Source organism: Phlebotomus papatasi, chromosome 3, assembly GCF_024763615.1.
Source record: "Phlebotomus papatasi isolate M1 chromosome 3, Ppap_2.1, whole genome shotgun sequence".
Lineage (NCBI taxonomy): Eukaryota > Metazoa > Arthropoda > Insecta > Diptera > Psychodidae > Phlebotomus > Phlebotomus papatasi.
In genome coordinates this window covers 63,644,218-63,670,278 of record NC_077224.1, presented here as the reverse complement: position 1 = coordinate 63,670,278, position 26,061 = coordinate 63,644,218, and the positions used below count along the sequence as shown (strand labels likewise).

General features: G+C 36.4%; 1 protein-coding gene across 1 annotated transcript in view; it reads right to left on the bottom strand.

Annotated features, from left to right (window-relative positions):
• Positions 1 to 26,061, bottom strand: part of LOC129807170 (leucine--tRNA ligase, cytoplasmic) — a 90,569-nt gene that overhangs the window by 6,060 nt on the left and 58,448 nt on the right. The window contains exon 4 of the mRNA XM_055856259.1: positions 592 to 1,891. Within this exon, the coding sequence (XP_055712234.1) occupies positions 592 to 1,891 (1,300 nt within the window). The remainder of the gene's footprint in view (positions 1 to 591; positions 1,892 to 26,061) is intronic.

Here is a 26,061-nt window from a genome sequence, read left to right as displayed (position 1 = left end):
TTAAATTTCCTTCTGCTAGACCTATCCGATTGGGAAAGTTATTAGATAGATAGATAATTTGTTCATCACAATGTTTTAAAAGTACAAATTAATAAAGATACAAGAGTGTGTGGTGTTTTCTGCGGCCACCGCCGTCTTAGTGTTGATGACTTACCTCCAAAATGAAAACGGTGGACATTTTCTACAATATTTTAACATTATTCAGTGCTACAAACATGCAAAGTATGCTACATGTACCTTTGTATAATTCTTGATAAATATTGATAGTGTTGTGCAAAAAAAATAAATATTAATGCTGTTTGTTAGTTTTTGCATATTGATTGATAAATTTATTGGCGATACCCAGCAGTCCAAACCGATTGCTAACATGATTAATCGCATGTAATATGTACGAAAGGCTAAACAGTATCCACTTTTCAAAACATGACAAAAAAAAGTAGCAAGAAACTGTCAACGTGAGTAATAATTTTGTTAATATTTCCCAAAATACTCCTCAACAATTTATCTTCATCATCTCAATGTATTTTGAGACAATTCTCACTTTCGCGGAAGTCATTGGCTTGTCACACAAAAAAAAGCATTAGTACTCACCTCAAACAATCCACGCATCACGTTGAGGACACACGATTGCCATGGTGGGTAGGATTTAGCCACCCACACGGTACCATCAGTTGGCTTCTCGACCGCAGTCACTTTATCTCTTGCACCTTTTGCCTTCACCTGAGCGGCATTCTTGAGTGCCAGGCGAAACGTGTGAGCCACTTCCATGAGATATTCCGAGCACTTTATCTGAATCTCATTGATTTCTCCCACTTGTGGCCATGCCGCCATGAAAATACTCTTCGGATGCTCGAGCAGATGCCACACATGTTCAGCCACATGTGGACAAATTGGTGCAATAAGAAGTGCCTGACGCTCGATGAAGTCGAACACAAGATCCACGTGCATTCCATTAGCACCACAGAGTTCACGGTATTTGTCCCGGGCTGACTGAAATTCAAAGAAACCCGTTCTCAGGGCATCCTTGAACAGCATTTTGCGATAATTCATATCGGTTTCGCGGGTTTTCAGATGCATCTCACTTATGAAAACACTATCATTGAAACATGTTGTGGCTCCTTTGCGGAGTAATGGCTTCGATGCCAACATCTCTTTCACCCATTCAATAAATGTAAACAGCCTGAGAATACCCGCATCAGCGGTAGTCTCCACAAAATTGGCATCCTCAATGCTATCTCCGGAATCTGCGAGACAAAGTCTCGTCCCATCTGCACTAAATTTCTCAATGGCATCTGACAGTGTAAGAAAATTACCCTCAGACTTGGACATTTTGCTGGAATTCAGCAAAAGATGCCCATTAGCACGAATTCCAAGGGGCCACATATTTGGCTCTTCTGGCCACATAGCTGTATGATTGTACAGCATAAATGTCAGATGATTCTGAATAAGATCTTTTCCAGACACCCTCAAATCCATTGGATACCAATACAGAAATTCCCTTCGCATCAATTCCAAATGCTCCTTCGCAATACCCGATTCTGTTGGCACTTTAGCACCCCCAAAGAAAATATAATCCCACACAGCTTCTGTCATTTGTTCAGCCCCTATCCCCAATGGACTTGGACGTTCACCACGGAAGGAACCAGCTTGCAAAAGGTGAACCACAGTGTAGAAAGCCATGTAGATTGTTGAGTCAGAGAGAGATTCAATCAACCATTGCTCGTCCCAGGGGAGCTTCGTACCCAAACCATAAGTTCGCGAACAGGCATACTCATGTAGCCAATCGAAACATGCCTCAAAATTGCGACGCACTTCTTCATGGAACAATTCCATCTTCTCCAGGTGCTTGGTGGTCACATCACGCCAAGTGTCTTCACCATAATTGAGGTACCTGAAACACACATCATGACATATTGGCTACCCGTATGGAATGAAATACAAATACTTATGATTACTGAGTTACACTCAATTTTTTTTATAGATTACTAATATCCTGAAAAATAGTTATAATAACGTTAACAATAACGTTATTATAACATATTAATAACAACAAACGCTTTACAAATACATGACAAATGTTATATAATGTAAGTTGCATGTGTTTAAAATGAAAGTCGGGTTGTTGTTGTTACTTGTTTGACGTTTTTTTTTAATTACAGTTGCCTCAATAGCCAAATATTGCAAATGGTCTGTTGGTATCCTATTGTAAAATTTTAGCAACCTAGGAATAAACGTAATAGAACTAAAACTGTAAATACCTAATGACTCAGTACAGTAATAACCTTTTGAAGAGACAAAGCTACTCCAAAACGAAGCCAAACCTATTAGAAAATCTACCGGAAGACTAAAGTGCAAGTTCACGTACTCGTCCCTTTAGCACTGTTTGTTCTACCATTTCGAATTTCGGTATTCTTGACACTTCAATCGTCAACAATGTCAACAACAGTGTGTAAATTTTGCAGCAAAAAATGATTTTTTGTGGAATTTTAGGATGGCATAACGTTTGAATTGTAATTTCATTAAAATAAATAATGTCTTTTCATGAACTTGCTCACTTTTGTGTCACTAGTCAGTTTAACCCTTTTAAGGACGATTTGAACACCGGTGTCCCATAAAGAAAATAATTGTGGAGCTCAGAGGCAAAATGACACATATGCTATGCTTAAGCCATAGGATATATGTCATTTTGCCTCTGAGCTCCACAATTTTTCCTGACTACCTAAAGCTATTTTTTACTTATATTTGTACGTAATTGCAAAGTAGAAGGTTGAACGAATCTATGATATTTTTTGCCGGTCCCAGCTATTTGCTATATACTAAATATTTAAGTTTAAAAATGGCGAATTTTTAAATTCTCATATTGAAAAATGGTTTTAATTATTTTTTATACTTCCAATTTTTTAAGCAAAACCCTTTTGGAAATAAAAATTACATTACTCATATAACTATACGTAATATTAGGTGAGATTCTTAACAATCTCACCTACTATAATCCTAACAAAATTTCATGTCGTCCGATCGACCTCAAATTTGGCCAAAATGTGTTTCGCCACTTCCTGATTCCGAATATATATGTGGCTAAGTTACGTTCCCGGCCGGCCGGCCGGCCGGCCGCTCTTTGGAGCTTAATAGCTCCTAAACTAAAAAAGATATCGACTTGCGGTTTTCGGCAAAGGTTATATATCGGGTGAAAATTGCAACTTGGTGCATAGACCCCCCACCCCCCACCCCTCCTTCCGCCATTTTGAAGACCACCCTTTTTTTGTTTTCTCAATAGCTCAGCCCCTATGGCATTCAGCGGACTCAAATTTTAGTATGTTATAGCTGGGCCTTAGAGCTTTCCATCAATACCAAACTTAAGGTCCCCCGACCCCCCTGACCCGAGCTATAAGGGTCCAAAAAAAATTTCTTAAAATGGCCATAACTCCGGTTCTAATTGTCAGAATTTAAAAAGTGAGGGCTTTTTGGAAAGCTCTCGTGAAATGCCACTTCCCATTCTAACATCGCAAGTTCATAAAACCACCGCTAGGGGCGCTTTTTTTAAAAAGAAAATTTTTAAATCTTAAAAGTTAAATAACTCAAAAATTCCATTGTGCATCGGGCTGAAAATTTAGTATGTTGTAGCCGTTGATTATACCTATCAAACAAAAAAAACCTTAAGTCGATCTAAAACCCCTGACCCGAGCTATAAGGGGTCAAAGTTCGAACATTGACCGGCCTCTATCTCCGGTTCTAATTAACATATCGATCTAAATTTTACCTTTTTGGTTTCGTCTCGATGAGCACTTTCAGATGGAAGTTCAAAAAGTCGCCACAGGTGGCGCTGTGATAGCGTCAAAATTCATCGAAATTCAAAGTCACATTTCTCAAAAACGGCATTGTGCAAGTTAATGAAATTTTAGTATGTTGTAGTCCAGTCTAGGACGTTTCCAAAATGGTGCGTATGTGCGCTGTGGTTTCAATAGAACCGGAGATATGAGGGGTCAAAGTTCACGAAATTCAAAAAATCATATCTCCGGTTCTATGTGACCGATTTTGATGAATGAGGGCTTAAACGAAAGATCTCACCAAATGCTACAACTTTCTAGAATATTTGAACTTCGTGGGACCAACACCAGGGGCGCCACAGTCGAAAAACCAATTTCAATATCACATAACCTCAATTATCTCGACTGTCGCTGAACCGATTTTGATGATTACTTCAACATAATTGTAGAGCACATTTGTCTCTACATTTCGTCCATACATCATTTTCCACTCAGACTACGCTATCACTCCGATTTTGCCGTTTAAGTGTGAAAAAATTGATTTTTCCCATAATAACGCTTTGAAACCACTCAGATGCCAATTTGACTGCCTCTACTCGACCAAGACACTTAAAATAGGGTTTTAAATGGAAAGTCCCACAAAATACAACAATTCTTTGATATAGTTGAAGTTCAACAAATAACTACTTGGGGCACTCTGGATGAAAAGACGACTTAAGAAACAAAAAACCTCGATTATCTTGACTTCTCAGTAATCGATGAGATCATGTTCTATAGGAAAATTATAGAGAACATTCTGGTCTACATTTCATCCATATATGACTTTTCGGTCAGTTCATCCAAATCCTTGACATTTTGGTTCAAATACAAAACTTGTATAATTTCACGAATTTGATTCAAGATAACTGAATGGCGTCTCCCTACTTCAGCATCAAATCGAATTTGCATGCACTCCGAGTTAGCTCACGTTAAGAATCTCACCTACATAAGCCGGTTAGGATTATCTGTCCCTTTTAATATACTGTAGGGGAACTGGGGCTATCTTGAGCTGTGTGAGCTGTGCAATTTTACGTAATGTAATTTATCTCAACAAAACAATTATGGAACTAAATTAATTATGGTGAGTCTCAGCTTCCTTTAGAAATACAAAAAAGTTTAAGGTCAATGTAGTCGCACTAGTCAAAGTAGTCCCACAGCCCCCTACTTCAGATAAGTATTTTTCGTGAATTTCTGAATAAGAAATTTCGCACAAATAATTTCTGCTGCTTTTGCTCTAACCTTTCTCACAAAACTGACGACAGTCAGTTTGTTTATCGGTTTAATTTTTATTGTTGATTTTCGGTCCGTAAAAAGCAAGGTGTTTACATTATCACTCCACCTTCTTATAAGGTGAATCACTAAAACCAGCGACGTCACAATGAGTTTATCTACGTCATCAAAATGGCTTCTCGGGTTTGGCGGGATCCGAATTTTCGGATGGCGCCAAATAAAAATTCAGAGTAAGGTTGCTATAGCTTATGCGTGGTGTGATTCTCCCTTGATTTTTAATTTGAATGCAAACTGGGTACAAATTTATGGACAAAAAATGAAAGATATTTGCATCACAAATAATCTAGTCTAAAATTAAACACATTTAATGATTTTTTTAAGTTTCGCGAAAAAAAATTTTCTGAAGAAATTCCAAGAAATCCGAAAAATAAAATATGCAACTTGTCAAAGTTTTTAAGTGGTAGTTAAACGTTTACAATGTCGCAGAAATGTGATGTTCCTTTGTGTGATAATGTATTTGGCAAAAAAAAGACGAATTTATCCTTTCATCGCCTTCAAAAAACTGCTGAAAAGAATGTAAAACTCAAATGGAGGGCTTTTTGCGGTGGAAAGGTTGAATTTCCCCACATTTGCTCAGACCACTTCGAAGCTGAAGATTTCATGAGAACATCTGTTTTCATGAAAATGTTTCCGGGGGCGCGACAAATGCTCAGAAATGAGGGTAAGTTTGCTAAATTTTATTACTTCTTACATACTATGAGATATATTTTTTCAGCTGTACCATCAATTCCGCGAACCCAATTTGATGACCCGAAATCAAGCCCGAAATCAAGAGATTCAGCATCCTTCTCAATTGTGCATCCTCCAAAGCTCCCGCCAGCACAACGTGACACTGTGGCTGTTCCACACATGTCACTGGCACAACGTCACTCTGTGGTTGCTCCATTGACCTCACCAGATTCAGCATCCTTCTCGATTGTGCATCCTCCAAAGCTCCCGCCAGCACAACGTCACACTGTGGCTGTTCCACACATCTCACCAGATTCAGCATCCTTCTCGATTGTGCATCCTCCAAAGCTCCCGCCAGCACAACGTGACACTGTGGCTGTTCCACAGATGTCACTGGCACAACGTCACTCTGTGGTTGCTCCATTGACCTCACCAGATTCAGCATCCTTCTCGATTGTGCATCCTCCAAAGCTCCCGCCAGCACAACGTCACACTGTGGCTGTTCCACACATCTCACCAGATTCAGCATCCTTCTCGATTGTGCATCCTCCAAAGCTCCCGCCAGTACAACGTGACACTGTGGCTGTTCCACAGATGTCACTGGCACAACGTCACTCTGTGGTTGCTCCATTGACCTCACCAGATTCAGCATCCTTCTCGATTGTGCATCCTCCAAAGCTCCCGCCAGCACAACGTCACACTGTGGCTGTTCCACACATCTCACCAGATTCAGCATCCTTCTCGATTGTGCATCCTCCAAAGCTCCCGCCAGCACAACGTCACACTGTGGCTGTTCCACACATCTCACCAGATTCAGCATCCTTCTCAATTGTGCAGCCTCCAATGATCTCGCCGCCTCCATCTGTTACACTACAACAGCATACAGGCATGCACAATTGCTCCTCTTTCTGGTTTCATCACTTGGACGAATACAAAAAGCACTTTGGAATAATGAAGGAAGAAATTGAAAACTTGAGAAAGGAAAATGATAGACTTCGTCAAGAAAATTCATACCTCCAGAGATGTTTAGAAGAAAACACTGCGGACTTGGAGGAAGCAAGAGCAATTGAAAACTTGCTCAAATCTGTTTTCACTGAAAACCAATTGGACTTAATATTAAAGAGGAAAGAGAGAGTGAGGTGGAAGCCTGAAGAAATTCAAGTGGCATTCGCTATAAGATATTTGAGCAAAAGGTGCTACAATTTTCTAAGAGAAAAGCTTAATTTCCCTCTACCTTGCCAAACATCTCTTCAAAATTGGAGCCAGAAGTTTAATATAAAAAGAGGCGTATTCGAGAGTGTGTTGGACATCATGAAGGTATCAGCACTGGCTACTACTGATAGAGACAAAATTTGTGTCCTCTCATTTGACGAGGTGCATATTAAAAAATCCTACGAGTACGTGAAAGATAAAGATGAGCTATGGGGACCGTACAAGCAGATGCAGGTGAGTAATTTTCTATTCCTTAACATTGTAAGCAATTAATGGGATAGAATAGCTAAGAGATCCTTTTTAATTTGCTATATTATAACTAAACTTCATTTTTTTAAGTAATCTCTCTGAAAATCTGGTAAATGTTAGTTTAGTTTATTCATTTTTCCTCGTCTGTTTTAGCTAAGATTCTTTACAATCTCAGCTTTTATTACCTATTTTTAGAATAGCGCTTCTTTTTTCGTGTTATTTTTTTTTTAAATCCTCTGCGTTTTTAAAACATATAGTGCAGGGAAAATGACTAAATTTAGGATTTTAAAAATTATAGAATTATTTTTAATTATTTCGCAAAGCCATAGCCTCTCTAGCTTCCCTTTGGTCTGTGTAAGTAATAGGATTTAATAAGTGCACGAAACTTTAATTTTTCATAAAAAGAAAGACGGGAACTCATTCCTTCTCTGTAACTTGCAAATGCGAGAACAAAAATGGATAAAATTTTTGACCGTCATTCCATGAATGTTAAATCTTGTTATTAATAATTCTAATTAGTAAATACTTACGCTATTTATTAGCATTATTACCGGCTTCTTGATTTACATAGTATCCATCCAACCGTTTATTTTTTCATTTTTCAAATATTACTTTCAAATACCTCAAATGGCTAGAGATATCGATTTCTGGTCGTCGATGGCCCTCCATAAATCGATATTATCTAGATTCATTTTTCTCTTTTCTCCGCCTTTCGACTCTTCTAAATGGTTCCAACGATTTTGTTTTTTTTTTTTTAATTTCCGATATGTTTTTGAGGTAGTCCAGATGAAGATTTCATTCATGCATACTTTTGACCAGAAAATTCAACATTTTGATTTTTTTATGATCAAATTTTAACCAATTTTGAATGGTTAACTTTTCAACCGATTTTTTCAAACCATAATTATAGAAAGGCTTTGGTTTCTCAAAGAGGTTAGGGGATTGTATTCTCCCTTCTATACCAACTTCATAACCATTGCCTTACTGAATGAATAGAAATGTTTTTATAACGCTCTGTGATACCTTTTTAAATCTCTAATAAAATAGCATGCACACAAAAAATATGTGAATGGATGAACCGCGTGGAAGCAGAATTGTGAGTTTGAATATTCTACAAATGTATAACGTTTTATCATCTCCTTTCTTGAATAAATTTTCTATTTTAAAATTTCTTTGAAAAAAAATAGTTGCAACAGCTCAACAACTTTCGCTCCCGTTCATCTTCAAATGATCAGGCAAAGATCTCCCTCAAATTGCTCGTTTAAATTATTTCTCAGAGTTTCAGACATAAGGCTTAACAATGTGGCTTAACTGCTATAATTTCTAATGAGTCAAAATTTTTTGGAAAAAATTTAACTTAGTATTGGATTATTAACGGCAAATGATCTATTAGATTCTAAAAACCAATAAAATTGGTTGCTATTTAGGATTTTGAGACCTGTGGGGACTGGTCTAAACCCCTAGTCTGAAGCCCGTATAAACAGCTTAATTTAAGGACAAATATTTTTTTATGTTTAGATTCTTTACAATATCATTTTAAATTCAAGACTAATTATTTTATTCCAAAAAAAGTTTTTAATATACGTGCATATTTTCCCAGCCGAGTACTAAAGAATAACAAGTCAAGAAAAAGTCTTGCACTAAATTAAATTGACCGCAAATATTCCCCATTTCAACTTAATCCCACCAGTTGTACGTGTACTGTAGTTCGTTTTTTTACAATTATAGCATAGATTTAGAAAATACATCGCAAAGTCGCAGGAGGAAGAAAACCTGGAAGATTTTATTCATATTACATTAGATTATGGTTAAAATGATAGTTTTCTTAGGAAAACAGGAGGGTGAATTGTCCAAAAAACAATTGTTTTTAAAAATGCTGTAATTATTTGAAAATTTAATTTCACATAAAATTTTAAGTCATTGATTCATTGATTCAGAAATTGTAGCTTTTAAAAGTAGAAGTGGAAGTGTTTTACTAAGTTTCTTGTTTTTTCTAGGTTGTCATGGTGCGTGGTTTATTTTCTCCATGGAAGCAAGTAATCTATGCAGAATTTAATCAAAAGATGACGACAAAAATACTCTTTGATTTAATTGAGAGGCTGCACAAAAACGATTTTCATGTTAGAGCCGTCGTTTCTGATTGTGGTGGCAGTAACCAAGGCCTGTGGAGCAAATTAAATATTAGCGACGATGAACCTTTCTTCGCACATCCTTGTGATAATGGGAAAAATATATATGTGTTCGCTGATGCCCCCCATCTGCTCAAATTAACAAGAAATTGGCTTCTGGATACGGGATTTTTGCTCGATGGAAACATAAAGATAACACAAAAGCCACTGGAACGTCTTTTGGACATACCGAAAAGATATATAAGGGAATTCAATTCGCTCAACATAAGCAGAAAACATTTGGATTGCAAAGGCGTACAAAGGCAGAACGTTCCTTTAGCCACAGAACTTTTGTCGAGGACAACCGCTCTTCAACTAAAGAGACACCTTACCGACGATTCCGAAGCGCAAGCATTGAGCGATTTTATAATGGACATTAACAATTATTTCGATATTTTTAATGTCTATTGCATTAAAAATGAGACCCACAATAATCTGGGCAAACCATATGGCCTCTACATATCTGAGCAAGATAAAGTGCTTAATAAAGTGAAAAGTACCATGTCCAATATGCTATGTATTGGCAAAAATACACCACAAGTATTCCAAAGAGCAATGATCAGATCGGTGAGTTGTCATTTAAATATGGAGATTAATTTGAAAATTTTCAACTAACTGTTTCATCACTTAGGATTTTGAGAATCCAAAAAGAAAATATTTTTTAAAGCTATTTCGATTTATTAAAATTTCAATTCCCGTGGATAATAATTATAAAATATCCCAAATATTGGAACCTCTTTAAAAACGTTTCGAAGATTGAAAAGAAAATTTATTTTCTTTTTTCTTTTTTGAACAAAATAGTTTTTTTATGTTAATTCTAACTTTTAAGTGTAAGACGAATCGGTTTGAATTGTGTTATTTTGAATTCCTAAAGACTGATTCGATACACAATGTGCCTTGTTCTTAGGGTTGGCCCTCTGAGTGAGAGATGAAGGTTGTTCAGCTTTACTGCCTAATAGTGAACATGCCTTCCGATGTACGTAAAATTAATGGAGCACTCATGCCTTCCGATGGTATAATACTCTTGAAGACATGCGGTATATCTTGAGCTGTAAATACGCTAATACACCATCAAAAAGGTATTTTTTGAGTATTGAGCCGCGACCAAAAATAATTTCCTGACAATGTTTTGTTATTTATTACTTATTGTTTTAGAAAGAAAACAAGATTTATTTGACATTTAAAGCAAAGCCAGAGTCTTTTAAATTATGTTGTAATTAGGGACAAATAAAATTCCTTTTTTGAGTTCTAAAACGTCTTCATTAGGAGAAATGCGTAAATTTTCAAAGAAATTGCTCGATTAGTTTTTAAGAAATATCATTATCATCATTATCATTATATCATTATCATTATATCATTATCATCATTATCATGGGGTCGCGGGCCCATGACATCCAAATTAGCAGCCCACGCTTGTCGATCCTTCGCCACTTCAGGAAGATGTTCGGGTTCGATCCCAAGGCAGGATTCTGAATTTGATTCAGGCACCTTGTCCTAGGTCTGACCCGAGGTCGACACCTCCTCAAAATGGCTTGCATAGCTTTTCTGGGAAATCTTTTTTTCTATTCATGCACTGAACATGTCCAGACCATACCATCGATCTCTCAACATGAAGAAGCAACTCCTCGACTCTCAACTTCTCACGAACGGTTACGCTCTTCACTCGATTTCGACGAGTGATTCCCTTAACAGCCCAGAGGTACCTCATCCTGGCAGCCTGTACTCGCTATCTTATACGATATTCGAGAAATATTGACTACCAATTTAAAAAATATAGGTTTTAGAGTAAAGCGATTAAAACTGACATTTCCCATTAGCCGCCCATAGTAAACGACATTTCTTATGGCTTCATCTCCTAGAATTTTATTCGGAATGACTCGAGACTTTCAGAAAATATTCTTGACATGTTATAGTATTATACAAAGAAAAGTTTTAAAACGGCGAAGCCTACGTAACCTCTCTAATCAGAATCTGTCATCTTTATTAAAATTTTTAAGTGTTTTCAATAGATTTTTGAAACCAAGTACAGTAGAGTCTCTCAAATCTGAATCTCTCAAATTCGAACGCCGGCCGTTTAGATTCAAAATGTCAATTGTGAGGTTATGTTAGAAAGTTCGTTCGTAGTCTATGTGAATGAAAATCATATTTATGTGCTTCTTCCTGAATGTTTACATATATTATGATCGTATCAAATGAAAAGGAAGTATGTTACCACCTAAGACTTGTGAGACAGTACGAGAATTTGATTCAAAGTACAATTTAATCTCACACAAATTTCATTAGTTTTGAAAAAATCGTTCGAATTTGGGAGGTGAGAAATATCAAAAATACCCCCGAGCGTTCGAATTTAGGAGACTCTACTGTACATACATTTTTGTTCTATAACTAAGTGAGATCTTTTTAATCTAAACTTTGTTATACTTTTTTGTGATAGGATCAGAGAAAATCTTTCTCCTCATATTATTTTGAAAAAAAAGTTGAACGAAATAGTTTTGCTCGATATCTTATGGTCCAAAAAGGATTCAACCTTTCAAATATATAGAGTTTAATACAATTCATTATATTTCAATATATAAATTGATATAAAGTCCCGCTATAGGTCATTGCTCTATAGTCCACAATTTATCGGTCGTTGATTTCAAAACACTGATTTAAAGTTAGGTTATGTTTTTTAGTACGCGACATGAAATTTTGTCATAATTATTTTAATATTTTTGGCAAACTTAATTGAGTAGTTGTGATAATTGTTATCCATAATTAAGAGAGCGAGGACAAGTACCACAATCGCAAATAGAAAGTGGAAGTCGTCGAGCAATTTCTATACTAAAAGTCGTTGATAATTTTAAAAAATGGCATGGACTATAGTACGACCCAAAGTGTCAAATCTGGAACCAAATATGGACTATTACGAGACTCTACTGTATAGAGTTTTTGGATGACTTATTTTATTGTTTTTGGTTTTTTCAGATAACATCTCTGCAGCTCTTATTCAAGGAAATGAAGGAAGAACATGAAGCACAATTTATAATGACACATCGAGTGAACCAGGACGCACTGGAGAGTTTTTTTAGTGTGTTTCGCAAGACGGGTGGGATGTATGATCATCCTACGTGCATTGAAGCACTCGACAGAGTTAAGTTAATAACTCTAGGGAAAATTACCGTGCTGAGCCGAAACACAAATTTTCTACATGTCACCGAAACCGAAAATTCATCGTTAATTTCGGAGGTATTCAAAAAGGCGGACGTGGAAGTTCCAGACGATTCTCAAAATGTGAAGAAAGCGGAACTTCCATGGGAGACAAAGACTTTGTCCACGCTTACAGCTGACACCAATGAGAAAAATAAACCTCCGACTCCAACAATAACCGACGATACTATCTCTATGGAGAGGGATGCGTTGGAAAATCTTGCTGGATATATCGCTAAAAAATTCATGGTAATTGACACCAGCATTGGATCAAAATCCTTAAACAAAAAAGAAAAGGAACAGGGAAGATCGTCATGGGTTGAAGCGAGAAGCCGAGGAGGTTTAATAATTCCAAACATCGACCTCATGGAGCTATGCACTAAGATGGACAGCATTTTCAAAAAAGTTCACAGTTTAGGAGAATTTTCATTTAAGAAAAACGTTGTCGCAAACACATCTGCAGCTATTAAAAATGCCCTGAAATGCCTTGAAAAAATACCAGTCATTGAAAATTTAGAACAAATTATCGATGAATTTTCAAGGCTCAGAATAAAAATCAGAATGAGAGTGTTAAATAGTCAAATGCAAGATAACGATAGAAAGCAAGCTGAGAAACGCCGCCGTTATTTTGAGTCGCTTGAGCAAAGCAAGATGCGCAAGTTAACGCATTAGTTATAATTTGTAACGCTACTTATATATATTTATAAAAATAAAATAATTCCTTGTATATAGAAGATATTGAAATGCTATGTCTTTATATTGACCCATTGAGAACCAAATAAAATAAATATTTCACATCAGGAAAAATAAATTTTCTTGATTTGAATTTTACCGTCTTCTTGCACCCACTAATTCTCTAATGACCTTTTACCCTTCAAGAGTAGTATCACGAAACATATTTAATGTGATTTCTAACTTATTTTTTAATTTAAAATTGCTTACGCGAGAATTTACTAAGTGTTAGGATTCAAAAACGTAATGTACGTACGTACGTAACGTTCGTTACGTACTTTGACTTAGGGTCTGAAGCATGTAGAAGGCATCGAAGATCGATGCCTGTGTCCTCCTGTGGTGATTGCGTGATGCAGCAATACTAAAATCTTCACACTAAACAAGCAGCAGGAATCCCCTGAAATTGATTTACACTGATTCGTCATACAGGGAAGTCTTTTCTATTGCAGCATTCGAAGCAAATCCTCTAATTATCTGTAAATTTCTTCCGAAGTGTCCAAAAACAATCCTGGATGCAATGATTTTGTCACCAAACGACACACCCACAGCAAAAATAATCCAGCACTTTTATTAGATGAGATCATATATTCTGTCAGTAGAAGAGGTAAAAAGTTTGGAGTGGTATATCTCAGCTCCTGATGAACATAATTGGATGAGTGAACTATTGTTGGAAAGCTTGGTTTATTAGCTTTCAGAATCTGGTATATGTAATTGGCTATGGGTAAATCATGGTCATCCAGAACCATTTATGTCGAAGAAGACACTTTTTGCAGTGTCATTTTTGACCATCTACTGCTGGGACCAGGAGTGACCCACAATTCTCGCACTTGGACTGTTCGTTAGAGGAACTCAAAGGGTATAATTTGTAGAAGAAACTTTTTTTTTGGACATATTACTTTTTTTTATTCATCGACTTTTGCAAGAATTTTAACATTTTACACGCATAGAAAAAAATGACAGAAATCCTTCTATCTCATTTTCTGGACAAACTAATGAAGATATCGACTTGGAATGTTCTAAGTACTCCCCCATAAGTTGATCCAAGGAATCCAAATATCATATCAATTTCATCCCCACGTCTATCCTTCCCCTCCAGAAACCACTCTTTTAGGATTTTTGTAATTTTTTCCTTGCGTGTAAAATGTTAAAATTCTTGCAAAAGTCGATGAATAAAAAAAAGTAAGACGTCCAAAAAAAAAGTTTCTTCCACAAATTATACCCTTTGAGTTCCTCTAACGAACAGTCCAAGTTCGAGAATTGTGGGTCACTCCTGGTCCCAGCAGTAGATGGTCAAAAATGACACTGCAAAAAGTGTCTTCTTCGACATAAATGGTTCTGGATGACCATGATTTACCCATAGCCAATTACATATACCAGATTCTGAAAGCTAATAAACCAAGCTTTCCAACAATAGTTCACTCATCCAATTATGTTCATCAGGAGCTGAGATATACCACTCCAAACTTTTTACCTCTTCTACTGACAGAATATATGATCTCATCTAATATAATACAGAAAGGTATTAGCGTCGCATCGTAGTATAAGTTGCGTAAAAAATGTACTTTTTCTTGAGAATTGTGTTTTATGAAGGTAATTTTATGAAATCAGAAATATTCCGTACTATTAACAAAGACAATTGATCAAATCGGTCGATTACAATAGCTGTGAAAAAAAGAGAATCACAGTAGTTATTCGGAATTGTCAAATGATATTTTTTCATTCTTCTTCTTATTCTTCGGAATGTGTTTCGGAAGAAATTTGACCCATAACCTAAAAAATGCATTTAGTGATTCACCTTATAGGGAGGTGGATGGATAATGTAAACACCTTGCGTAAAAAGTGTCTCGTCGTTAAAGGGTTAAATGTTCGAACTTCCAAAGGGGTTTTAGGTAAATTCTCTCTGATATGTCTTCGAATCGGTACAGGAAAAACTTCAACCAGAGAGAGTTTTCAAAACGGGAAAGTTATTACTGAACGACAGGAATATTTAACAATGGGTTGAAAAACCTAACTCCTTCATTGTAGACGTATGTATAAGGTTCGCGCTAAGCGTTACGCAGGTGTTTCGGTTACAATTTGTATTTTTGATCTAATTAGAACAAACAAGGTCTAGGAAGATCAATTAATATCTTGCCTCATCATCGTAAAACGGTATTTTAGCATATACTAATCTACAAACCCTTGAATTATTAACTACTAAGCCCGATTCCCTTTTGTCATTCTGCGATGCCAGATTTTTACTGCTCGAACTCCATAGAAAAGATAAAATCTTCAGGTTTCATACAATTTCTAAGAAATAACGCAACGCTGTTTGTCCGTCTCATTTGTCCGTCCGTCTAGACTGGCCGTGCGTTAACATGTGCCACATTTTTCCCCCCAACCCTTCCCCTACAAAACCATGTTTTAGAGGTTACCTAGGCGGACATTTTGTCCAAATACGAAAGTATCGTTGAATCATTCCTAATAACGGTTTCTAAGATAAAACTTCAGTAAAGTTTTCAAGAGGGTGTTTTCCAACAGAAGGGATTCTGGATTCTGACAAATTTAAATCTGTTACGATCGGTTATGGACCGATAATGAACCGATTGTAAGCCAATAATTCTTGTTTCATAAGAATTTCAATTAAATTTCTTTTGAAATATGTTGGGTAAACCTCTTAAGTGATTTATAAATCGGTTAAAAAGAGAGAAAGTACTTTTGATTTATAACTTCGATGTCACCACGACAGGACGAATCCGAGCACTTCGCAATGCATAGAGTACTTTGTCATTTCTAATCCATGACTATTGAGTACCTACCCTGGTCTGCTGAAGCCGAGATATAGAGCTTAGGGTATCGCCTTAAGTGTTAAATCATAACGGAGGAATGGAAAGTGCATAAAGAGTCCAAATAAGCGGTGCCGGTCAAAATATTGATAGGTAAAATCTCGAACGCCAAAATTCCGAAAACCAAAATCCCGAGAACCAAAATCCCGAAAACCAAAATCCCAAAAACCCAAAATCCAGAAAATCAAAATTCAAAAAAAAGACGAAAACCCAAAAGACAAAATTTTGAAAAGCCAAAATCCCGACATCCAAAATCCCTAAATCCAGAATGCCTAATGGTCACAATCCTAAAAGGATCGAAATCACAAACGGAGGATAATTAGTGATACAATTTCCCAAAACACAGAATATTTCCTTTTGCTTTCAAGAAGCGAGTGTGCAAACGTGGCAGTAAATGACATTTTTAAGTATTCTGGATTTTGACTTTTCGGAATTTGGCCTTCGAGACTTTGTCCTTTTATAAGAGATTTTGGCATTCGGGATTTGGGTATATAGATTTTGTTTCGAGATTTTGACCGGGACACCAAATAAATTACCTGGATGTAGCGGATCCTAAGGGCTAAATTCGGCCCGAAGACAAGCCTTAATCTTAATCTCAATTTCAATCTCAGTCCCCTAACAGTTCAGTCTTACAAAAGTTCACTATATGTAGGTGTGGATTGACAACTACTGGATTGTCTACTGCCCGAGGAAACCTGTCAGGCAGAGCATGGACCCAAATAGACTTAGGCTAAACCTAAAGAATGTTTAGCTCATAAAATTTAGCAGTAAAAATTTATCGTCGATTGCATCGAATACAAGTCAGTTGCATCAATTTTCTTTAACTAATCCTTTACCGGTTAATTTTACAAGCTAAAAGTGTTCTCGAGGATCAGCTTGAGTCCTTACGTAAGGGAAAAATGGAGCAGGACCTTAAATGCCGATTTTCTTTAACCGAAGCTACTCACTTTGTTTTAAGGAATGAGTAAACAATGTGCCTGATGAAAAATCGATCAAAGAACCATAAACGATACAATAAATAGAACTGAGGCTTTACTATATAGATCCAAAAACAATGCAATGGCCTTGGTTTCATTCCTGTCAATCTAGAGCACAACTCTGATCTTACTCATAGCAAAGTGTTCTATTTATTGTTAATTCTTTATGACCTTCTCTCCTGAAGTATACGCTTAAGTGTTTATCACGTTGAAATCTTTTTATTTGGATCACTGAAGTATGGTACCTTAAAGAAGGATCATTTTCATCTTTTCTTTAGAAAGAATACTCAGAAAAATCATAATAAAACTTTTAAAAAAATTATCTTTAAGTTGACAAAAAAAACAATTTTAGACTTAAGTTTCTATATTTGAATTAACACAGAAAACTCTAATTTAAGAAAGAACAAGACAAAAGAATGCCTTGTTTGTTTTTGGTTTACCTAGAATTTGCAAACAAATTATTGCCATTTTCCTACGCAACATTGGAGAAAGATGAGACAATTCTAATTTCACCTCAACTTTCTCACATTTTGGTGTCTTATAAAATTGTTACCGTGACTCACGAGTGATAAACATTACAATTTCATTACTCAACTCTACAAATAAAATCAAAAAGTCTTACTCTTTCATTTGTCCTACCCTCCTTGTAGATTTAAAAACAAAAACATTTTCTTCAGTTTTCTTTTACAACAGGAATAAAATAGTTGTCTGGTGTTGGAAAATTGTCATATTTATTCTAAAATCATCATGTAAGATTTTTAGATGAGCATCATCAGCAATGTCTTCAAAGTACCAGCATAAAAGACACAGGAAAATGAGAATATTGTATATATTTAGTAAAAAGATTTTATATATAGGTACATTTTGCATTCGTTACAAAGAGAGAAGCTTGAGAAGTCAACAACTTTTCTCTTTGTTTCACCCCACAGGAGACGACTTAATGGAAAATAGCAAACTACAAGATACGGTGCAAAAGGTCCCTGTCTCCATCTCAACTTTTCCCTCGCTATTTCATTTTCTTCTTTTGCATATAACATTCCACTTCACAGGGCACCAAGAAAAAGCACATACACAAAAGCTCCTATACCTCCGACAATCAATCTTCCACGTGATTGAAAAGCAGAAAATTACATACATTTTAGCTATTTTCGCGATGAGAAAATGCCACTGTTCCCATCACAGCATCTATATAACCTCTGCTCTGATACAATCACACTAACTTCCTGACTCCTCTACCCTTCCCCAAAATGCATATTCCATTTTTCATTGCCCACAGTTCCTTGCAGCTTAAGCAGCAATATTACACTTTAGTGAATATTATTAATAGAAAATGATTGAAAATTCAAAGAAGACATACTGATGCATTACACAGAAAAGAGTGAAAGTTGTACAGTACACATCTCTTTCTATACCTAATTACTTTCCGGACTGATGAGGATTTTCCCCACAAACAGAACATAAAAAAAAACTTATCCGAGAAGATGCGAAGAACATCTTTTAGAATCAGTACAAATGTGCGCGTGTAAAAAGTGAACAAAAAAATAAATAAATAAATTGTTGGTAACATACGTAGTTTTTCTCGTTCATTTCACAAGCATTTTAATATAAATGTAAGTCTATTTCTTCTCTTTGAACTCATCAACAGCCACACTACTCTTTAAATCACAAAGGATTTCTCCTCACATGCGTGAAAATTAACAGTGCCTTGTATTGAAAATTAGAACATAGAGAAAAACTACACAATTTCGGAAACTAACTTTTTGATCGCCTGATCATCATTTTACTAATTTGACAAATTTAGATAATTTTCCTATACAACATTTGCGCATAGGGTCATTATCAAAGCACTAGGCCGAACGGTTAGATATAGGAACTTGGGGTTTTCCGAAGTTAAGTTACGCTAAGCACGGTAAAAAGAAATTGGGCAAAAGGAGTCCCGCTCAAAATCCCGAAAACCAAAATCTCGAATGGACCAAATTCCTGAAAGCTAAAATCCCGAATTCTTAAAAGTGTCAGCTACTCCCACGATTGCAAGACCCAACGGTCTTGCCTATTGCGCCGCTAAGAATCCCCTTTCATTATTTTGATCATTCGAGATTTTGACTGCCTCCGCATTAGGGATATACTGGTAATCTAATAAATATAATGCACGCAACAATTATAGCCTGAAGACGAAAAATTCTTATAAAATAGAACAGACAATCACAAAATAGGTTTATCTCTCTTACAATTGTGAAAAGATAAAAAAAAATGAAAAGAAAAATAATAAATATAACAAAAGAAAATAAAGAAAAAGAAAACAAGGGGCGAAAAAAATATGAAAAGATGCTTCTTTAAGATTCATTCAGCTTGAAAAAAAACGACGAATCCCATCCGCTGACCATCATCATTTCAACCACTTATCCCTATTGGGGTCGCAGGCCTATGACATTCAATTTAGCAGCCCACGCTTGTTGATCCTCCGCCACTTCAGAAAGATATTCGTGATCGGGTTCGATCTCAAGGCACTCTAAGGCAAGATTCTGAATTTGATTCAGGCACCTTGTCCTAGGTCTGTCTCGAGGTCGACGTCTCCTCACAATGGCTTGCGTACCTTTCTGAGGAATTTTTCTTCATTCATGCGTTGAACATGTCTATGCCATCAAATTTGTGATCTCTCAACACGAAGAAGCAACTCTTCAACTCTTAGCTCCTCACTAATGGCTGCGTTCCTTATGCCCTAGACACACTTACGACCTAAGCCGAGACACGACTTAGTGGAAAATGATGAAGATGAAGTTTAACCATTATATCGAATATAATTACGATAAGCCGTTTCTCAGCTAATTCACAGGTCTGTCAAGGCCCTTACTCGATCTCGACGAGTAATTCCCTTAATCGCCCGGAGGTACCTCATCTCGGCAGCTTGTACTCGCGATCTTATCCTTTCAGTCATAACCCAAACCGCCCAAATCTCATGATTATAGGTCAGAATAAGAATGAACCGAGCTTTGAAAACCGATAATTCAGTCGAACGACTAAGCTCAGCCTCCCTCACCACGCTTCCTCTCCCTCATTACTGCAGAAGCTTGACCGATTCGCGACGATAGTTCTGTGTGCAACCTACCGCTGACCTACTCATCTCACTGGGAATTGCGTTGAAAATCACAACGCCCTTTACAAACAATAACCAGTACATAGACAATCAGCCCTGACTTTATGCACTATGAGTTCCCGAACCCTGGCCGAATCTTCCACCCCTCACCAGAAGAGATGTCAGGTACTCAGGAGACCCAAAAAGTAAGAAATAGAACAAAAACAGCACAACTTTTGAGTTTAAGTGAGAAATAACGTCTCAGACAATAAATCCATTTCTATGGGATGGGGAGTGATATGGTCCCAGCGATATAAGCCACAAATATATTTGACACAAGTATTTTAAGAAAGAAAGAAGAAGCTCTCGAGCGAGGAGCAATCGAGTGTCGAAAGGTGTTATATCCCGGAAGCGCCTAAGGTATACAAAGAATAGTTAAATTGAAGATTTTTCCGAGGTTTTTAACCTGATCTACAATAGGAATATTTTCCCCGTGAAGGAATAAAAGGATAAAAATCAAACGAAGGAGTTTTCTTATAAATAATGATAGATTGGGACTTTTTAGACTCTAAAAGCAAACCATTCAGAGACGTCCAGTGCTCAATATTAGAATGATTGGAGTTCACGAGATCAAAGGTATCCTGTGAATTAGCAGGATCACCATTCACATAGATTAGAAGGTCATCTGCATAAAGATGATCAAGAAAACTGGAGATAAATCATTAATAAAGAGCGAGAACATCGGAGGGCCAAGAATTGGACCTTGAGCAATACCATAACTTAATAATGCAGATGGTGAAATTTCATCACCAAATCTGACAATATGTGATCTACCATCAGTAAAGTATGATCGAACGAGGGCAATTGCAAAAGAACAAAATTTGAAGAGACTACACAACTTATAGCAAAGGAGGTCGTGAAGAAGACTATCAAAAGACTTAGTGAAATCTAGAAGAACTACAATCACAAAACGACCACGATCTATAGGTAAACAGGTGTCAGAAGTAGTAGAGAAGAGCAGAAGTAGTACCTTTACGAAAACCCAACTGAAAATCACAAAGGAGTTCTTTTGCGGTCAGATGTTGTGAGATTTGTTCACGTAGAATAAATTCAAAAGCTTTTGAGAGAACAGGACGGAGACCAATACGGTCTTCAGACCTAAGGCTTAGACATATGGCTTAACTGCTCTAATTTCTTATCAATCATGATTTTTTTGGAAAAATTTAACTTAGGATTGGATTAATAAAGATAAATGACCTATTAGGTTCTCAAAAAGCAATAAAATTGCTCGCTATTAAGGATTTTGAAACCTGGAACTGGGCTAAACGTCTAGTCTGAAGACCGCTTAATAGGCCTAAAATTCGAATTTAGGAATTGAAGGATCTGTATAACTTGAAGTTATAAGGTAGTGATTAAAAATCTTAGCAAATCGCATTAAAATTACTAAATTGCACTAATTTCTTAAAAACCTTGGACGTTTAATGAGGTTTATGGCAATTTGGTAAAAATTGTCTCGATTTCTTCTCTTTTGGAAGATATCGAATTTAAGATTTTCAATTTGATTTTTTTACCCCAGTCTTAAAAACATTAAAGCTCTTTCCCATAAGGATTCTTATTGACATTTCATTGAAAGAAGCTCTCTAATAAATAGAATTATTTGTAATTAGTTTTCACAATTGAAAGTGGGACTAATAATGGCATTTTCCACGATCACGTATTTTTACATATAGAGCGCGGTAGAAAGTGTAGTGGCGGTGGCATTGTAGTGATCCAAATCTTATGGATCACTCTGTAAGAATATTGGGCGGAATTTAAGATGATTTGTAATGATCCATATTCTATGGATCACTCTGCGAAGATAATTTATGGGAGTTGACGAAGATCAAACCCAAAGAGAAATAAAAAGAGTTCGATGGAGGAATTCTCACTTGGAGAATGAAAAAAAAATAAGAGACCATCGCGCAGAGATGATTTACGATCATAATTTATGAGATGTCCACATTTCGTGGGTGCAGGTGCAGTACAAAAAATAGAGACAAAAATAGCACACAACCAATAGTAAAATAAAAAAGGGCATATCGCAAACAACAGTAAGAAAAATAGGGTTCAATGATTGGAGAACAGTGTCTTATATAGCTGAGATTATGGTATAAAAGGGCTGCCGAAATTAGTATAATTGTTCAGTTGCCAGTGACTTCTCTTGAGATCACTGGTTGTAATTCAAGAAGTGAAATAAATACTTTTGGTGCCAACACCCTGTGTTATTCACTATCCGCTGGACCGATCCGACTGGAGGATTTCCTGAGGTGGACGTGTACTTGGAGAAAAATTTTCAATTTTCTAAAAAACCACGGCACTACATTGGTGTTTTCGCCCGGGAAGTGATTAAAGTGATTAAAATACCTTTTCACCCCGTGAGGACAACGAACCGATAGACAGGAAGACCAGAGGCTCCCAAGGGCCTATCAGCACGAAGATGCCCACTGAGCCAAAAATTCTTGAACTTCGCAATAGAAATATTGAGTGTGACGTCGTTCAAGGCCAGGAACTTGCAGAGGAAAACCGAAAGAGAAGCACTGAGAAGGAATTACTTCCCAGCCAGATAAGCCTTCCAGCGGAAAATCCCTCTGACCAGAAGGAACCTGAGGGGGAGAGACTAAAAACTCCTGAAAAACTCGCCTTCTGGGAATACTCCGAGATTCAGCCCGGACGAAGCTTGTATCGCACCCCCATTCCAAAGAAAGAGCCAGAGCTACATAGTCAGTCTCGAACGTCATCTTTGGAAGAACCAGTGAGCCCTCTACCTGAAGAAACTACAGAGTCGAAGCAGACAACTGATATTCTTCAAGAAGAGTTCCATACACCAAGCCCCATCATGCAGGAAGACTTCAAGATCGGAGCACCCTTCATGCGGCTGGATCAACGTGTGGCAGCATTTCCAGAGCTCACGCGTAAGTCGATACAATTATTCTTTAAGAACGCGGACATTACTTATTCCCTATACAATATTGAAAAAGATCCAAAAATGGATCAATATTTCACGTCATTATTACTTAGTAAAATGAGTGTAGAAATATATGATGAAATCAATGATAATAGTGTGTTAGACAAATATGACCAACTCAAAGGTTATATATTGAATACTATTTATAGAAGTATAGGGATAGATGAGGCAAGGGAAAACTTATACACATGTAAGAAGGAATCCCAAGAGACATTCAAGCAATTCATGCAACGAATTCAAAAAAGTCTCAATATTGCCATCAATGCATATGCGTCTGAATTTGGGCAACAAAACATCCCGGAGAAAATTAAAACGTCTCTCAATGCTCTTGCAGTTGAAACATTAACAAATGCAATAGCTGACCCAGAGATACGAATTTTAATACGTGCTGAAAAGAAGGATAACTTACAACACGCGATTGTTTTGATTGAGAATCGTCTCAGAAGAGCGGGTTATTCAATTAACGAGATTGACAAAAGTAACGAAATTCCGCGGCAGAATATGTCCCTAAATTTCGGAGTCACCCGTTACAATAATAACTACACTCGGAATTCTTACCCACACATCGCTGAAAGTATGTATCCAAAGTCATTTGTACCAAGAATGACGGGGAACAATATTGAGTCCCAATATCAACCCAGTTACAAAAGCGGGAATATAAGCAATCATGCTTTCGTTCCACAAATACCGTTCAGAAATATTTCAAACCATCTCTCTAATCAACGAGTACCCCCCTATAACAATGATCAACCAAGAAGTAGCCAGGTAGACCCAACACCGTTCTATCCAAGCAACCCCAAAAGAAATACAATAGGGGCTTATATGGCTTTCGAACATCTGAGTGAAGAATATTACCCGCCAAAATATTTCGAAGACTATCATTGTCATTCTTCCTTTATTCCTTACAATGAGAAGATGTCTTTAAACACATCCCGGCCGCTTGGGAAAGCGTTGACAGCCCAAGAATAAATGAACGGCCAGAAAAATTTATTAATAACTCCATCTCTTCAGTCAACAATGCAGAAACTGTACCACTCATCGAAGTCTATTGTACAGATTCAAGAAATTATGCACCCCTAACCTTATTAATTGATCTTGGTACTCGATCTTCTCTTATAAAAGCAGATTGTTTAAATAAAAATACCAGATTACTTCCATATATTGGAATTACCGAAGGATCTACTGAAACAATCGGTTCAGCTAACCTTTCAATGTGGTTTAACGATCATTCGCCTGGTTTTAATATAACAGTGAATATTCTACCTCTTGGACACAACATTATATATGATGGTATAATTGGGTATGATGTCCTATCTCAATTAAATGCAATTGTAGATATGGACGACGGACAAGTTTTCTTCAGAAATTTAAACATCATTGTTAAGTTTAACGACAATTTTAAAATACCTGAGATATTCTTATCAGATGATAATGCAAACACAGAAAACTATGAAACAAAATATAAAAATAAAATGAAAACTAATATTCAAAATGAAATGAATATTGATGAAAAGCTCTGTAAAATAGAAAAACAGAATAATATTAAGCAAATAAGAACGTATAATGAGGAATTCAATGCATTTACGAAAATATTTGATAAGAATTTCTTAGAGGAACAAATTGAAGAAAATGAAACAATTGAAGACATAAGAAACTTGTTTGTTGAAAAGGTTGAAAACCACATGAAAGATGATTTCATAACTGAAAGTTTCAAACAGATACCTAAAGCTTCCAATATTCATGCAATTAATAAGGACTTAAGCATGTCCTCTTACGATCACCCCAATTCAAATTTTCAAAAAACTCCACATCAATTAAAATCTTCTAATCATGAACAACTCCACAGCCAAAATCAAAAAGAAATACCCAAACCTTACAAAAATGTGAATTTTAAAGATAGTTTCGGGTCTGAAAAGTGGAAATTCCGCCGTCGCAAATGGAAGAATTGATAATTTCCAATGGTGTAGTGAACATTTTAAGAACAAATCAGGAATCAAACAATACCAAAGCAATATTTTTAACACTAACCCTCTCAAGAAGTTTCACATTTGAAAATCTCTTCTTGTTACAGAAAACTTAAGGGTTTTCCCGAATGATTCGAAACGTCTTGGGAGACTTACTGGAGAATGACTGCATGGCATATTTAGATGATATAATCATTTTCTCGGATACGATAGAAAACCATTTTAATAAATTGAGAAGGGTATTTCAAAGATTAAAAGAATTCAATTTACAACTAAGCCCAAATAAATGTGAGTTCTTAAAGACTGAATTAGTATATCTCGGATATAAAATTTCTGATAGTGGCTTACAAACTGATCCATCAAAAACAAAAGCTCTTGAAAACTATCCCATACCTACAACGGTAAGAGATATACGATCCTTTTTGGGTTTAGCATCTTACTATCGCCGATTTATCCCTAATTTCGCGAAAATAGCTCTTCCTTTAATTAATCTAACAAAAAAAGACGTAGAATTTAAATGGGATGGGGAATGTAAAAGGGCTTTCGATTCTCTAAGAGAAAAACTAATATCAAGTCCTGTCCTCCAATTTCCTGACTTTAAGAAAACATTTACTCTGACCACGGATGCAAGCAATTCTGCAATTGGAGCCGTTTTATCCCAAGACGGACATCCCATCTCTTACGGAAGTAGAGTTTTGAACAAAGCCGAAAAAAAATTATTCTACCATTGAAAAGGAAGCATTAGCTATATATTATTTCTGCAAATTATATCGTGTGTACCTACTGGGAAAAGAATTCAGAATCGAAACAGACCATAAACCACTAGTTTGGATTTACAGCATTAAAGATCCCACTAGTAGAATTCTTCGTTGGCGAATAAAGTTAGAAGAATATGATTTCAAG